Source organism: Epinephelus lanceolatus, chromosome 22 (genome assembly GCF_041903045.1).
Source record: "Epinephelus lanceolatus isolate andai-2023 chromosome 22, ASM4190304v1, whole genome shotgun sequence".
In the NCBI taxonomy this organism is placed as follows: domain Eukaryota; kingdom Metazoa; phylum Chordata; class Actinopteri; order Perciformes; family Serranidae; genus Epinephelus; species Epinephelus lanceolatus.
The window spans coordinates 14,030,548-14,047,328 of record NC_135755.1 but is presented as its reverse complement, the minus strand read 5'-3'; the positions used below and the strand labels follow the sequence as shown (position 1 = coordinate 14,047,328).

Genomic DNA, 16,781 nt, shown 5'->3' with positions numbered 1-16,781 from the left:
TTAATGGACAAACTCCTTTTCAATCGTCTAGTATCACTCCTCTCCTGCTGAGTTGCCTCATTGCTCAGTTGTCCAGAATCACTCCTCCTCTGCTCAGTTGCTGAATTATAGCTCAGTTGTCTGGAAACAGTCGTCTTCTGTTGAGTTGCTATATTGCTCACTTGTCCAGAATCACTTATTTTCTGCTGAGTCACTAAATTGCTCGGTTGTCCAGGATCACTCCCCTTCTGCTCAGTTGCTGCATTGCTCAGTTGTCCAGAATCACTTCTCATCTGTTGAGTTGCTACATTGTTGCTTGGTTGTCCAGTATCACTTCTCTTTTGTTCATTTGCTAAATTGCTCAGTTGTCCAGAATCACTACTCCTCTGTTCAGTTGCAACATTGCCTATTTGTTCAAAATCACTTCTCTTCTGCTCAGTTGCTGAATTGCTCAGCTGGCCAGAATCACTAGTCTTCTGTTCAGTTGCTATGTTGCCCATTGGTCCAGAATCACTTCTCTTCTATTGAGTTGCTAAATTGCTTAGTTGTCCAGAGTGACTCGTCTTCTGTTGAGTTGCCGTATTGCTCAGTTGTCCAGACTCACTCTTTCTCTGCTCAGCTGTCAGCTTTGAGCCCATCCCATCTCCTTCTCCAAAACAACAGTGGAGTGAATGGAGTTGTTTAACTTGTCTTTGAAGTCATGTGATTTTTCATTTGCCCTATTAGGCGTCCATAAAAACCTTGCATCGGCATTCTAGTTTCATTCCAGATCCTCTGCACCTGAGCAGACGCAGCTCACACAGTCCTCACTGAACAGGCTCAGCAGCCAAATGGTGATCCAGCTCAAAGTAAATGGACCCAGGGGAGAGGAGAAGATCATCGACCTGTGTGACACTGAGGAGCAGCTGAAGAAGATGACTGTGCAGGACCTGAAATGGATCATTACTGACAAATTTGGCATAAGTACGTTTCACACCTTTCTTGATACAAAACCTTGCTGTGACACCATCATATTCCCTCCTCTTCCGTCAGTGGTAAGCGAACCCTGAGTTAAGTCTCTTTATTTCTCCTAGAGGGTGACATCCGGGTGGTGTACAAAACCCAGATGATGGAGGACTCCTCCCTGCTGTTGTCCTACGGGGTCCAGCACATGTCCAACATCCAGACGCTGCTGATGCTGCCTGGAAGCTCCTGATGAAGACACATGATGAGACCAGTTATATATTATGATGTCAAAAATAACACTGAAATATAAAAACAAATGTAATGCTATTAAATGTGTCCTCTTTGTTCTGTGAAAATAAATGTCCTTAATATACTAATCCATTTCACAGCATTTTTATTTTTGGGTTCATGTCTTATGTGTTCTGCAGTGGTTATAAATGTGTCCAGCACTTAAAGTTGATTAAATAAGGTTAAATAGTCCCACCAAAGATGCTGTAAACTGATGGGAGAATGGAATAAGAAGCTTAGACGACCGCAGTACCTTTACAAGAACAAAACAAAACAAATAAACAAATACTTTGGCTGTTTTATGCAAATAGCCTAAAGCGCATATTTTTGCATAATGCACAAAAACGTCCATAAACTTTAACATGAACAGAAACAACATTGGATATAAAGTATGTGAGACATACAGTACATGTATCACTCTGCATGTTGTTTTGTTTGAATCATTGCCATGACTGTGCGTGTTAGCTCCTGGCACACACAGTCATGGCAGGTATTTACCATTATAGGTGGATAATGACACATTGTGCCCCTGGGCACAGCCATGCAGAAAACCTCACCAGCTCTCCTATATGGGAGTAAGACACACACTTTGTAGTTGTTTAAGCCTCTTTTTGTTGTTGTTTTGCATCTCTCTCTCTCTCTCTGTGGTTTTATGTCTCTTTACGGTCATTTTGTAGTTGCTTTGCAGCTCTTCGTGTCTCCTTGTCTTTGTGTTTTTTTATTCATCTTTTGTTTATAATGCTAAAAAAGCATTAATTTCATGTGTATGTATTGTCTATAATATTGAGTTTTATAAGTTGGAAAATGACAGAAATAAACTAAATTTAAAAACTAAAAAATAGCCTTGCAGTCATTTGAGTCTGTTTGTAGTCATTTTGTCACTCTGTAGTTATAAGTCTGTTATGAGTCTCTTTGTAACTGCTTTCCATCTCCTTTTAGTCATTTTCTGTCTCTTTGTAGTCAGTTTGAGTCTCTTTGTAGTTGTTTTGCATCTCTTTGTAGTCATTTGTGTCTCTTTGTAGTTATTTCGAGACCCTAGTCATTTTCTGTCTCTTTGCATCTCTTTGTAGTCATTTGTGTCTCTTTGTAGTTGCTACTTCATTTTTAGTTTATTTGTTGCCATTTTGTGTACTTTTGTTGTTTTTCTGACTGCAGTCATTTGTATCTTTTTGTAGTTGCTTTCTGTCTCTTTGTAGTCATTTTGTGTCATTTTGTCGTTGCTTTGCATCTCTTTATAGTTATTTTGTGTCTCTTTGTAGTTGCTTTCTGTCTTTTTGTAGTCATTATGAGACTCTTTGCAGTTGCTTTGCATTTCTTTAAAGTCATTTTGTGTGCTTTTGTTTTTTTGTGACTGTAGTGATTTGTATGTCTTTGTAGTTGCTTTGCATCTCTTTGTAGTCATTTTGTGTCTTTTTGTAGTCATTTTGAGACTCTTTAGAGTTGCTCTGCATCTCTGTAGTTATTTTGTGTCATTTTGTAGTTATTATGGGACTCTGTAGTAATTTTCTGTCTCTTTGTTGTTGCTTTGCATCTCTTTGAGGCTATTCTTTGTCTCTTTGTTGTCATATTGTCTTTCTTTTTATAGCTATTTTGTGACTCTACTCATTTGTGTCACTGCGCAGTTGCTTTCTGTCTTTTTGTAGTAATTTCTGGGTCTCTTTGTAGTTGCTTTGCATCTCCTTGTAGTTATTTTGTGTCATTTTGTAGTCATTGTGGGACTCTGTAGTCATTGTGTGTTTCTTTGAAGCTGTTTTGCATCTCTTTGTAGTCACTTTGTGTTTCTTTGTAGTTGGTTTGTGTTTCCTTGAGTGACATTTTGTAAGTGAAGGCCAAGAGGCTCCCTGACATTTAGGGCCTTGGGCCTGTGCCCGGTGGGCCCCATCAGTAATCCATCCCTGTTTACTGTACTTCTGTTTAGTTTGAGTATCTGCATTTGGTGTTTTTATCATCATGTAATCATGTGACTTTTTATGTACTGATAAGTTACTAATTGGTGGACAAACCTGAAAGGATCCTTGTTGAATCAAAATATAGTCAGATATATTCAAAAACATGCCCTGTATACAAACAAGAAGCCATGGCTTAAATAATGAATTGAATTTCATGTGAGGTTTAATTTCATTCAAACTTCCTAATATGGCAATAATATATAGACAGTTAAATCAGGGTGACTGTACAGTATAAGTATACAGTAAAATATACTTTTTTGTAGTTAAATGAGCAAGACTCACTGTAGCTGTAAATTAACTAATGTAGTTTTGTACTCTCTCAAAAGTCCCTCACATTAATGTAGTTAAACTGCATTCTGTAACTGGGTGGAACAACACCAGGACAACAATGTAATTAGGTCTGTGTTCAGTTTCACTTTATTTGTTTGCACATGTATAGAAACAATGAAACCCCAGACTGAAGTGGTAGGATATGATGGATGATGTTACAGTATAGTGGTGAATATTTTTTTACATGCTGTGTTCATAGGAGTGACTGAATTTGTCCAGAAAATTGTATTAAATGTTGCTGGTACGAAAGCTGAACCACACACTTGCACGCGCAGATACATGTTTTATGTTTACATTGGAAATAGACAGAAACTCTAAATCACAAAAGCATGAGTCTCTGAAAACCTGTTTGGACTGAAGGAAGTTGTCTTCTTTTACCAGTTAATTATTTGGACTTAATACAAGGAAGCTGTGCTTCATTATTACTGTCAAGCAGGTGGTTTTCTATTATTAATCTACTTTTCCTTGAGAAGAATCGAAGTCAAGTGTTGGTGCGCATACAATGCGGTTTCATTTGCTGTGACCCAGGAAGAGACATATGCAGTCACACTAATGCAGGCTCCACGTTGAGTACGGCCACCTGTAACCTGTCGGACTACCTTATGGAAATTTTTTTATTTATGTCAGATCAGAAGTCATTGCTGTTTTCTTACAGAAATCTTCACATTTCTGGAGTCATCCAAGGTAATGTATGAATGTGTTGATGTTGGTGTTGTCATGATATGAATCGTGTTGTACAGATTTAGTATGTGAGGACTGGTGGATTAGACAAGATGTTAGTCAGTCCTGTCAGTAAAGAGACAATGCAACAACAACAGTTTAACTTTAGCAACTCAACAAGAGAGGAGTGATTCTGGACAACTGAGCAATTTGACAACTCAGCCGAAGGCGAGTGTTTCCAGACTACTGTGCAGCAATTAAGCAACTAATCAGGAGACAGCTGAGCGATTTAGCAACTCAGCAGAAGAGGAGTGGAAGTGGTAAGGTAGCCTAGTTAATGACTGATGAGGTCTATCTGACCCAAATGATGGTTGTAGTTCGCATTCATTTTAGTATGAGCATCAAGTCTCATTGTCCGTCAGTTGCGTGTGATAATCAGGATGACAAATACAAAGGAGTATTGTGATGACTGAAGACAGACTGTAGATTGTCTCTCTTTGGTCTCATGCGTTTGTGACTCTTCACCTCTGTCTGGTCTCACAGGGAGAAGATGATCTGCATCATCCTGCTGCTCATCAACCTGACCTCCTGTGTCTGTGGTTAGTTTACACCTTCACTTTATTATCCACAAATACTAAAGAATTGAACTTAAAGCGGTGAGAGATGTTCCAAATCGTCACTTTGTCTGCTCCTCACTTTCTCTCCCTGTCCTCTCGACAGGGACATTTGTAGTCAATGTGACACAGTCCTCCTATCAGGCTGAGGAGAACCGCAACATCACACTGGAATTCACCTTCACAACCAAACCTGGCAGCTCCCTCCACTCCCTTTATATCTACTGTGAACTGTTAACTGATCTCAGAGCCTCAGTCCTGTTTCATCTACATGGAGGTGTTGAGGTCCCAGAGTCTCAGGATGAACAGTTCACAGGACGAGTCCAGTGTGACAAAGACGTCCTCAGAGAGGGACGACTAAGACTTCATGTGTCCAGACTCAGGACTGATGACTCTGGCCCATACCTGTATGAAGTGTTCACAAATTATGGTGGGAGCGCTGCTCAATGTCGGCTCAATGTCACTGGTAAGTGGATTCAGTAGAAGTGCCAGAACCAGAGACTGTTTTGTTTGATCTAGAAAAATATGAGACACAGAACAGGATTATATGTACTCTCTCTTTTCACTAGAAACAGGTTTTCTCCCTGTTAGTCTGCTGAACTTATTTTCTGTCCTTTACAGCAGCTGCTGATGAGCCCAAACCTCAGAGAATAACAGGGAGTCCACAACCAGGGAGTCTAGGAAGGATTGGCCTCTACACTGACAGCAGCAGCCCTGACTCTCTCTGTCGGACTCTGCTTTGCCTTCAAAGTTAATTTTGCTAAATCTACTGAGAAGGGAGATAGATTCTATTCTGTCGTCAAGACGGTGGGTTTCTCAGAGAAACAACCCATCAGGACTAACAGCACTCTGTGTTGAGGACCTGCTGTGAATGAATCATCAGAAAGTCATCGTCCTAAAAACAACAGACAAACTCTGAGACCCTCTCCCTCCAACATCTGTGTCAGAAAACTTTTCTGAGGTACAGTTTATAATATGTACATATTGTAAATAAATCTCTATAAGAGAAACATTGTTATGACTCCTCTTTCTTTATTTCGGTTTTGTGTCTGTGGAAATTTTGTTTGTAGTAATTCTGTATCTCTTCATGTATTGTTTCTCTTTGTGGTTGTTTTGTCTCTCTTTTGGTAGTTTGGGGGTCCTCCCCCAGAAAAAAAAATGCATAACCACATTTTGATTACCTAAAAGTAGTTAGACAACATTCTGTCAGGTAGGAAAAAAAACAAGAACAAGGATGTGGTTATAATAATCAGTCACTGATTGGAAAAGAGTCAAGTACAAAAGTAATTGCGCTGCATTCTGGTGATGGGCAGGAACAAATATGTAGAATGACCTGATTCCTCTCAGTGTCTTTTCCAAACCAAACATACTGTGAATACTATCACACAGACCACCTCTGCTACTCTATCTGACTTTAGGACTTGGTTCACTGTGCGCCAGAGTCGAAAAACCATGCGTCATGCATAGGCGTAGTTTTTAGGACAGGTGAGACTTACTAATTAAAATGTAAAATAATGATAACAAATAACACCGAATTTCTGACCGTAGCATTTTCCCGACTTCAGAAAGCCCCTCAGGTTCATCTTTAAATAAGGACCAAATGATTTTTTCAAGTAAATTAACATCATAAACTTCAATTAACAGTGACCCAAGGTAGAAACATAGTGCTGTGACCAGGTGAAAACATTTTGCTAAAGTGTAATCATCAAAATTATAAAACGCTTTGTGTAGTATACATTTAAATGCTGTCTTGGGTTTCCTGAAACATAAATCACGCGACGGAGGCTGTCACTGAGCGACAGGTTGACACTGACAGGGAACAATCCTCCACTGGGACTTACCGATGTCTTGTTTGATGGTCCGCTGTCAGTAAGTATTCCCACATTTTGTCTGATCTTCGCATAAATATCATTTTATCATGCTAAAGTGATTCTGAGTAGTTTGTAATCGGTGTGAAGTGTCATCACAGCCAATACACGGACAACAGTCAGTGTCACTGTGGGCAGTGCGAAGCAACAATGCAGGTGTTTTGCTGAAGCATTTGTTCTTATAATAATTTTCGGAACAGTCTCAGAAATGTACCAAGGGTGCACAACACACCACCCAAAACACCTTAAATGCAAGCCTTGACATTTGTTAAGTTCAATGGTTGTCAATCATGAAACACGAGCAGAACGTATGTGTGCGTAAAGAGGGAAATATACGCGTATTTCGGCACTCATCAATATGTTAGTGGCTCCGATCTTTTCATAGGTACTAACAAAATCTGCACCTGCTTCCGACTGCTCGTAGTGCTTGTGGAAATAAGATATTGCGCAGTTGTCATTGTTAGAAATCACAATTTAATTCGTTACGCACATGCCTTTGTGGCATGGCTCGACTCTAATGCTGCTGTCGGGCAAACCACACACTTTTAATTGAGAATTAATGCCATGGGCCACATTTAAAAACGAATACATAGAAGTTTTAAAAAGAAAAAAACATGTCTTGCAAAAAGGACACTTGTCTGAACAGAGTAAAAGGGCAGGTGCTTAAACACCACCTGGGGTCTACCTGTGCCATCACCTTCCCTCCTGAGCTTGCTGACGGGTCCAGTGGAGGCATGTCACTGCCTCCTCGTCTGACAGAGAGGTCTCTCCGATGATGCAAGCAATGCGCTCCTCTGCAGCAGAGAGCTGTGACTGAGAGGAGCTGTGTGTCTGTGTGCGCACTTACGGGTGTTCTTGCATCGAGTTTCATATAGGACATGGAGTTATCTGCATCTGTTACCTCTATCCAGGCCTTTGATTTATGGCACAGCAACAGAGGGTTTGTTTAATGTGCAAATCCACTTACAGAATTACTAACATTTCATGAATAAGACCCAATGACTTTTGCTGGCACTGTGGCAGAGAGAGTGTATAGTATCCCAGTCTGTATGTGGGCCCCATGTGATTAGCTCATGAGCTGAAAAATGGGTCCTATATGGGATTGTGTAATGGTTCCCTAATGGCCCAATGTCATTCGTTCACATGGGTGTGTTTACCCAAGTGGGCCCCGCATGAGTTAGGGCTATGGGCCCAAAATAGGCATCTCATCTTAGGCCCACTTTTGGAAAAAAAACACCCATGTGAGCAATTGGCATGGAACCCTTGGGCATTTCCATATAGGGCCCATTTTCAGCTCATTTACTATCAAAGTGGCCCCACATACAAATGTTGGCTGGGATATAGGCTTTTATCGATGTCAGTCAGTGAAAACATGTTTTAGTCCGTGTTGGATATTCTTCCACTTGTGAATGGCATACAGTAATGGTGATATCTTCTTTATTTTTCCTTTAACGACATCACCATTTTCAATGCTCTATAGAAATTGATAGGTATCAATAGAAACCAACTATCTGAATTCATATTAGGGAAAGTTTCAGGGATTTAATGTCAATTAATTTTACAAGATGATTGTTGGAGCCAGGATAACATTGTTTGTATTTGCTTTGATTCATGTTTAACTTACAGTGACTACATGTAAATAGATGCAGTTTCGTTATTTGTACACGGGGTGGCGCACTAGAACAGGAAAATGCATGTAATACAGGTTAAGTGCAGGTGATGAGCAGCAGGTGTGTGACGGGGGCAGCATGAAGAGTAGCGTGTTGAAACTGAAATTTAAATATAAATAAACCAATACACAAGATAAATTATTTGCAAACGCTTTGTTTTTGGTGTTGGGAAAGATATTGCTGTTGTTTGCAGACATTTTAATTAATGACGGAATGACTCCTGTGGTGTCATGTAGATCTAGTACGATGACACCTCCTGGACCAGACTGTATGCCATGAGGCCTGTAGTGTTGCTGTGAATTGCAATATTTGCATGTAACAATTTGCAAGACTGATATTGAATTGTTTACATATATAAAATAAAAAAATGCAATAACACTTTCAGGGGCAGATTCAAAAGGAAAGATGGCCAGCTCCAGAAAACGATCCCAGGATGAGGTGAAAGAAGCAGAGAGGAAGAAACAAAAAAAAGATGCAGGTGAAGTACAAAAGATTATTACAGGCAACTTTGTGGATGATAGGTGATGATGCAGGTGTCACTGTGCAGATAAAATATATACCTGTATTTGGTTTCATCAAAATACTATTATGTGCAGTTATTCAAGTGACTCTTGAATATAAATATTAATTCAACATACAATGGACTTTTTTTTTTTTTTTTTACGTTACTCTAATTCTCTTGTTTATTCTAATGTATACATTGTAGTTGAATTTTCACACTTACAGCCTCAGCACAGTGACGATATATATTTTATTTTGATATTTTAATCTTTTTATCTTAAGTGCTAGCGTTAAACACAGCAGCAAAATGCACTTTTTGTTTTTATTTTATTTATTACTAATACTTACTTATATATTTATACAGGTTTTTTTCATACTCTTATTCTTACTTCTTATAATTCTCTATTCTTTACATCGGAGCAACTGTAACAGATTATAGTTTGCCCCTAATATTTCTGATTCTGATTGTAGTATTAGTGCTAAGGAGTGTTAAATATGGCAAAATAAGTTTAATTCTATGGGGGAATCCTACAAAATGAGCACTTTAATTGACTGTACATTTCTGTTTGATGACGTCATGGTTTTCTTCCAAGCTTAACGTGTCTGCAAATACACATTAATATGAATCCAACTTATAAGTGTAGATAAACTGGCCTGTTCATAAAACCCATTTGTACACAAAATTAATGATATGGCTAACTATTACCCATGGATCTTCGTGCAATCATGTGAGCTGGCTAATACTTACTGTACAATAAGATGAACTAGTTTTCTAACAGTCATGTACAGTTGAAACATATTAACCAACAAGCTGTATTATTATTCCAAGTGTACGGATATTCTTGTGAGCCACAATTGGAGAACCTTTTGGGTGTCAAATGTGCTCGGTCCGGCTCTGTGTGGTCTCCTACCACTCTGATTTGTTTGCACATCTACATGTTAATGAAGATGGTGTAATGACACTGTGATTTTCTTTCCATTAAAGTAAGACAGCCACAGGGAGGTCATTATGGTCTGTACAACCAGGGCGCCACATGTTACCTCAACAGTGTCCTGCAAGTTCTCTTCATGACACCAGAGATCCATGACAGGTTTGAAACTTTCATCTGTAGAAAATAGAAGCAGGAAGACAATTATGTCGAGTATTAACCAGACACAGTGATGCAGCTGAGTGTATTAGGTACTGCTGTTTGGTGAGGAAACATGGTAACATTATAATACTTAAAGGGCCAGTGTGTAATATTTGGCATGGTTTATTGTCAATCTGAATCTGAATCTGAATATTCTACCCATTAATATGTTTATACAAGTGTATGATCGCTATAAAATAAAATTCATTTGGTTTTCGTAGCCTTATAATTATGCTTATATATATATATATATATATATATATATATATATATATATAGCAAGGGCCTTGCTTTAGAGAGGTCGCCATCTTGCGCCGCCATGTATGTACGGCAGACCGAGCGGACAATCCAGCCAGCCAGAGAACGCGTTTCGCGTGTATAAATGAACCAACGAAGACAGCGGAAGGAAGGAAGAAGGAGGAGGAAAAAGCAGAGAGTGTTAGTAGTTCGTCGATAGAGAGTAGTGAAAAGTTTTTTTAGTTATGAAGTTTGCGAATGGACCACACTTACCACGCAACAGGAGAGAATGAACCCGAACTGTCATCTGTGAGGAAAAGAAGACGCAACTTCACTCCTTGTGATGCACTCTCTGCAGTGCTTTTCCTCCTGATGATATATCTCCCCAACGATGGTAGCAGTAGCACCGAATCCCATTCTGTGCATTCAGCCTCTCTTCTCGCCCGCTCAGCATCAAACACATGGAGTTCCTCATCTGTATGCTCCAGCTCAAACAGGTATGGCTCTGGGTCTGTGTCCGCTACAAGAAACTCTTCAAAATTGCGTTCAAAGTTGTCCATTGCAGCTACTATAGTCCGGAGATATTGCTAGGCTAAATAAACAGCTGAGCTCTGTTTACCGGCTACGCTGTCAGTCAGTGTGCGGGCTGGAGATTGGCGGAGCAGAGAGGGGAGGGGGGTCCCCACTCGGTATGGTAAACGAGTATGTGTGTAAAGTTATGAAGTGTGTCTGTTACACTAGAAGCGGCAGAGTTTGGGACGGAGTGGAGTGTTACTGGAGTTTCTGGAGTGCTCAAATAAACGGGCCTTTTTCCCGAACGCTCCTCTGGTCTCCTGCTCGTGAGGGATTCATTACAATATCGTAACATGGTTTAGATTTCTAAATAAACATTCACCTCGTCGCTAGATAGACCTACTCCTGAAAAAGTCGTGCGCAAGGCTTTTTGTCCCTACGAGGCCACCGTCATTTACTCGACGGGAGGGGTGAGCGAGTGAGCCCTGCAATCTAGAATTTGACCACTGATGTCACTGTTTCCAACGGTTTTCAACCCATTTTACACACTGGCCCTTTAAAAAGACGGTCATCATTAAACTCCCCTCTTCCTTAAGGTTGAATCCAAAATCACAGATCACAGATGAAGAGCTGAGAAACCTCTTTGAAGAACTGAAAAAAGCAACATGTGGAACCAAAAAGATCACGGATGTTATAGCAATCAAAAATGGTAAGTTGGCCAGTGACTATAGAAAACATTCAAGAGCATCATGAGGAAAAGTCACACAACAGCTGTGTTAATGTTACTGGATTAAAATTTCCACATCATTTTCAGTTCGTCAGCAACGTGATGCAGCTGAATGCCTGGAGATGATTTTACAGAAACTCAGCCCACAGGCCTCTGAGGTGAGAGAATCTAGAATTTACCGGCCAAATGATCAGACACTTGTTTCATAATCAATATTTCTCTCTCCAGGCTTTTGAAGGACAGCTGACATACACGACTAAGTGCTCCAAACACCACAGCATCATTGAAGAGACGAATCCATTCTGGATCCTTCCACTGTCACTGAAAGATACTGATGAATCAACCTACAGTGTGGTAAGCAGCCAAAGATCACAGTTGTACTTCAGTATTTCAATGCAGCGTCCACTGACTCAAAACTGATGGATAAAGCATCAGTTATAAGATAATATTGAATCATTAGTTACATCTTAAACACCATTTAATGTGTGGTGATGGTGTGTTCCCTGTACCCCTCATTGTGTCCTGATTGCTCTCTTTTGAGGGATGTTTAATGTTGCCCCAACCTTCCACACGGTAAGTCAAATAAGGTTGTACAAGTGATGAGTACAGAATGTGCAGTGATTTATGGACCAGTATGTGTTTTGTTTCACTCTTTGCCAGCTTTGTTCTTACATAACTCATCTGAGGTTTCCAGCAGATTTTGTCGACTAAAATCACACCAAGAAATTTAGCTTCATAGACTCTTTCCACATTAACACTATCAATCGTTTCCAAACAACATGAACACACATGAACATATTTATGCTAAACCATTGTTTTAATTTACTAATTTCTGTCGTGACCACTCCAAAAGCTGCTGCAGATTATTCCCAGAACAGAGAGCATTGATGTCATCTGCGAATTAAACAAATTTTTAATTTTCTGGACACCATACGTATGTCATATATGTACAAAACAGTTGAGGACCTCATACTGACCCTTGTGGGACCCCAACAGTTATGTCTAGGCATGATGATCTGTGATGACCCACTTTCACAAACTGCTGCCCTCTAATACTATATCTTTCCAGTTTTTTGAGTAGTATGTCATGGTTTATGGTGTCAAATGCCTTTTTAAAATCTAGAAAAACTCCTATAACATAATTGTTGTTATCAATACAAACAGTAATTTCCTTGGTTAATTTCATTAATATTAATGCAATTGATGTCGATTTATTTGCTCTAAACCCGTATTGACTGTCTGAGAGTAAATGACACTAATTACATTGTTGTGGCAATGTAATTGCTGCCTTGATTATGTTCAGAGACTTTTCTTTTAGGTAATGAAACACTACCTTCATGTACAGCATAGGCTTAACAAGGACATGTTTGGGGAGGATGGCGGGCATACAAAGTTCAGGTTCAAGATGTGACTTTAGTCAGGCTCAATATTAATAAAAAAAGATAACAAAAAACAAAACAAACAATGGATACTGCATTGCAAAATTGCCTATAGCTGAAATATGCTGTTAGTTAACATTTTACTGATAAGTTCAGAATCAACATTTTTGCAGCTTGCCAGGTACGTAATCAGCAAAATTCCCTCATTTGGTTAAAAGAAAACATAATTTGCTGAGCATTCCCTCAAAATGTGGGTCATCAACCTAACATGAGTTCCACTGAAAGTCTGCCCAATTTGAAGAAATTTCCTCAAGGTTCTCTGGAGAGATTGCGATATACTTGAGATTCTCGCTTGCTTTACAGGAAAGAGGCTTTCAAATGATTTTCCAGCTTAAGTCATTCAGTGGAGACAAAATGGTGTACTGCAACGAATGTGAAGAGAAAACAGAGGCGACCACTGTGAGTTTGCAAAAATTAACTGTAGCTTGAACAAAGTTTATACTGGAATCAAATAAAGACCTTATATGTTTGTTTAATTTAAATTTTCTTGTGTTATTTAGGGATGTGAGATGGTGAAATATCCTCAGATTCTGACTCTACTCCTCAAGAGGTTTGACTTTGACTACAGCACCATGTCATATTTCAAATCACACCGCTCTGTCGACGTGCCACGAACGTTACAGAGAAAGGCAAGGGGAGGTAACTTTAAATTTCTTCTGTTTGCTTTTAAAATCTTCATATACATAACAGTGTTCTTTACTGTAGAACAACAAGTACAGACTGTATGGGATGGTGAATCACATGGGCAGTCTAGCAGGAGGACATTACACAGCCACCATCCTGTCCCATGAGGACAACACCTGGTATGAGTTTAATGACGATCGAGTCAGCAAGGTGAGAATTAATTTACTACAACCCTTAGCATGGCATTTACTCAGAACATTCCAAAAATGAGATATTGAATGGCTATTTGTTGAGTGTTCCTCTTGTTTTTGTTGAATGGTGCAGGTTGAAGAGCAACCCTTTGTACAAAACAGGACTTACAAGTATGTCTGATTAATTCTACTATATCAAGTCTGACATAATTGACAAAACAATCTTACTATACAAAGTAGTTATGCCAGAGCTTTGATGCTATCTCACAATCTTCATCAGCAGATAATTTGCCCAGTTTTCATGAAATTGTAGCTTTCCCTTTTTTTTGGAGCACTTTAAGGATTTCTCTTTAAGCTGGTATGAAGTAGCCATTAAAATAGTTGAGAGGATCATGTTATATGATTAAAAACCACAGTTCATCTTCTAAATGGACCTACTGTTGTCCAGGTCAGGAATAAACATCTAATCTTAAATCTGAGATATATTCTACTATTCATCTGGGAATGTTTATTGTATGGTCTCAACTTTGTTTTTCTGATTAAACAATTAGTTCCAGCACTGCATATCTGCTCATGTACAGAGGTAAGATCTCAAAAGGAGCAACATCAAGAGTTTCTTGAAGCATTTACCAGCTAATTACCGTAATCAATATATTTATTTTCCTCCATTTTAAAGCCTCAAATGTGAGCGACAGGGGGAAAGAACGACAGGATGTGGATGAACAAAGGGAACAAAAAAGAAAAAGGGAAGCTGATGAGAGAGAAAACAGGCGCCTGGAACAAAATCAAGAGAGTCGAAGACCGACGAAAAAAGCTGTGAAGCAAGCAGCAGTCAGTCTTCAGGTTCAACAAGAAAGTTTAATCTTGGACATGAAGAAAGTAGACGCTCTCCTCCATCCTGAACAAAACACGAGGTACCCAAGTAAACAACGCCCAATTGATCACACAACAGCAGAAAGGAGGAAACAAAGCCACCAAGTTGAGAAAGGTGAGATGAAAAAGGGGTACACAGTTTATTTGCTTGTGTTTCAATACATTTTAGTTCAAGTATTTGTCTGAGGAAAATGACTTATGTCTTATTTTCCCATCAGGTGAGAACTGTCTGCAACCCTGCAGGAATCCAACTGACATCAAGAGGAAAGCTCTTGTCAAGAGGTTGTTGAAGCATTTACCAGCTAATTACTGTAATCAATATATTTATTTTTCCTCTATTTTAAAGCCTCAAGTGTGAGAGACAGGGGGAAAGAACGTCAGGATGTGGATGAACAAAGGGAACAAAAAAGAAAAAGGGAAGCTGGTGAGAGAGAAAACAGGTTCCTGAAACAAAATCAAGAGAGTCGAAGACCAATGAAAAAAGCTGTGAAGAAAGAAGCAGTCAGTCTTCAGGTTCAAAAAGAAAGTTTAATCTTGGACATAAAGGAAGAAGATGCTCTCCTCCATCCCGAACAAAACACGAGGTACCCAAGTAAACAACGCCCGGTTGATCACACAACAGCAGAAAGGAGGAAACAAAGGCTCCAAGTTGAGAAAGGTGAGGTGAAAAAGGGTAAAAAGCCTTCTCTTCCTGCTTTTAATGCATTTTAGTTCAAGCATTTGTCTAAGGAAAATAACTTATGTCTTACTTTACTTTACTTTACTCAGGTGAGAACTGTCCGCAACCCTGCAGGAATCCAACTGGCATCCATAAGAAAGCTCTTTTGATTTCTCTCATCAGTATTATTGGTGCATTAATTGTGATAGTTCCTGTTTTAGTCATGACTCTGAAGAAATCTTAGCATACAGATGATTTATGTGAGCACTGAACACGGGTTCAGAAATGTCAACCAGCAACTTGCTGTTCAGGTGAAATTTTAGAAAAACTAGTTTACATTCTTAAACATTTGAACATGCTTAAAAGACTTTATTCAGTATAGATTCCGCAAAAGTCACTCTGCATACATTGCCCTTTTACAGCTGGTAGATTGGGCCCATACTGATAGAAAATAAGGAGTTTGCATGTGGTATTTTCATGGATCTCTCCAAAGTATTTGATGCTGTCTGAGAGAGCTGTGATACAGTGTGGGGTACCACAAGGGTCCATTTTAGGACCCCTTTTGTTTCTAATTTATATAAATGATCTATAATGCCAATATTATTTGCTGATAATATTAATTATTTCAAATAAAAATCTGTTGAATGAAGTTAACAGTGGCCTTCTTGCATATCCAAAATGGTTTCAAACAAACAGGCATTGAATGTAAAAATGTCTAATTTTATGATATTTGCAGGGAGGATAAATTACAAATTGCAATTAGCAAAATTATGTTTTGATGGTGAAGAAATTTATAAAGAAACATCAAAAAGATTTCTTGGAGTTTTAATCAATGAGAAACTCACTTGGAAAGATCAAATTAATTTTGTTTGCAACAAGGTCATAAAATCTCTGGGAATTATTTAAAAAAATTGTGCTTTGTTACATTCATCTTTTTTTTAACATTTTATGACTGTTATAATCTATAGTCTAATATCCATATCCATATCTTGCTTACCGTCATATTGTCTGGGCAAGCATTGATCCCACATACCTTCATACCTTCGTAACGTTAACGTCCTTCAAATATGTACTTTTATTTTCAAAGTGAAGTATATAAACACTGATTTACCAGAAAGCTTTAATTATTTTTTACGACAGTATTCATTGAGATACCGTGGAGCCCAACTGTGGAACATGAACATGAACTGCCGTACTATAACTTGCTGATTAAACCTTTATGCTTCCTGAGTTATAAACATCAATAAATATATGAGTGACAGCTGGTGGTTCTCTTGGATTAGTACATTTTACCTTTTTACTGAAATAATCACAGAGCTGTAAATAGCTGTAAAAGTCCTGCCCACTCAGACCATGTTTGACATAGATTATCGAAACTTTAAAGCTCCCAGCTTTTTGTGATTTATTGCAGACATCAAATTCAGAATGAGTGTATTTCTTGCAAAAACAATAAAGTTTATGAGTTTAAATATTAAATATTTTTGTCTTTCTACTGTATTCAACTGACTATAGGTCAAAAAAAGATTAGCAAATCATTGCCTTTGGTTCTTATTAACATTTTACAGCGTTCCAACTTTTTCTGAAA

At 38.7% G+C, this 16,781-nt stretch overlaps 2 protein-coding genes and 1 long non-coding RNA gene across 7 annotated transcripts; all 3 read left to right on the top strand.

Annotated features, from left to right (window-relative positions):
- Window positions 1-8: 8 nt before the first annotated feature.
- LOC144459808 (uncharacterized) lies at window positions 9-1,301 on the top strand. Its single transcript, XR_013488590.1, has 2 exons — window positions 9-942; window positions 1,053-1,301. It is a non-coding gene; the product is annotated as an uncharacterized LOC144459808 (long non-coding RNA).
- A 2,640-nt stretch (window positions 1,302-3,941) lies between these two features.
- On the top strand, window positions 3,942-5,777 carry LOC144459805 (uncharacterized). The gene is made up of 4 exons (XM_078164475.1): window positions 3,942-4,175; window positions 4,695-4,750; window positions 4,872-5,231; window positions 5,387-5,777. The coding sequence occupies exons 2-4, from the start codon at window positions 4,702-4,704 to the stop codon at window positions 5,518-5,520; spliced, it is 543 nt and encodes a 180-aa protein (XP_078020601.1). The 5' UTR covers window positions 3,942-4,175; window positions 4,695-4,701; the 3' UTR covers window positions 5,521-5,777.
- A 755-nt stretch (window positions 5,778-6,532) lies between these two features.
- On the top strand, window positions 6,533-16,594 carry LOC144459756 (ubiquitin carboxyl-terminal hydrolase 47-like). Of its 5 annotated transcripts, none has more exons than XR_013488563.1 (13): window positions 6,533-6,634; window positions 8,689-8,781; window positions 9,794-9,895; window positions 11,281-11,393; window positions 11,499-11,569; window positions 11,640-11,765; window positions 13,154-13,249; window positions 13,351-13,684; window positions 13,799-13,836; window positions 14,217-14,248; window positions 14,342-14,653; window positions 14,885-15,201; window positions 15,312-16,594. XR_013488563.1 is itself a non-coding variant. In XM_078164350.1 (12 exons), the coding sequence occupies exons 7-12, from the start codon at window positions 13,580-13,582 to the stop codon at window positions 15,438-15,440; spliced, it is 933 nt and encodes a 310-aa protein (XP_078020476.1). In that variant the 5' UTR covers window positions 6,533-6,634; window positions 8,689-8,781; window positions 9,794-9,895; window positions 11,281-11,393; window positions 11,499-11,765; window positions 13,154-13,249; window positions 13,351-13,579; the 3' UTR covers window positions 15,441-16,594. The 5 variants fall into 5 exon arrangements, 3 of the variants coding, with proteins under 3 accessions (XP_078020476.1, XP_078020475.1, XP_078020477.1); XR_013488562.1 differs by having other exon boundaries at window positions 9,790-9,895; XM_078164350.1 differs by having other exon boundaries at window positions 11,499-11,765.
- The last annotated feature ends 187 nt before the right edge of the window (window positions 16,595-16,781 follow it).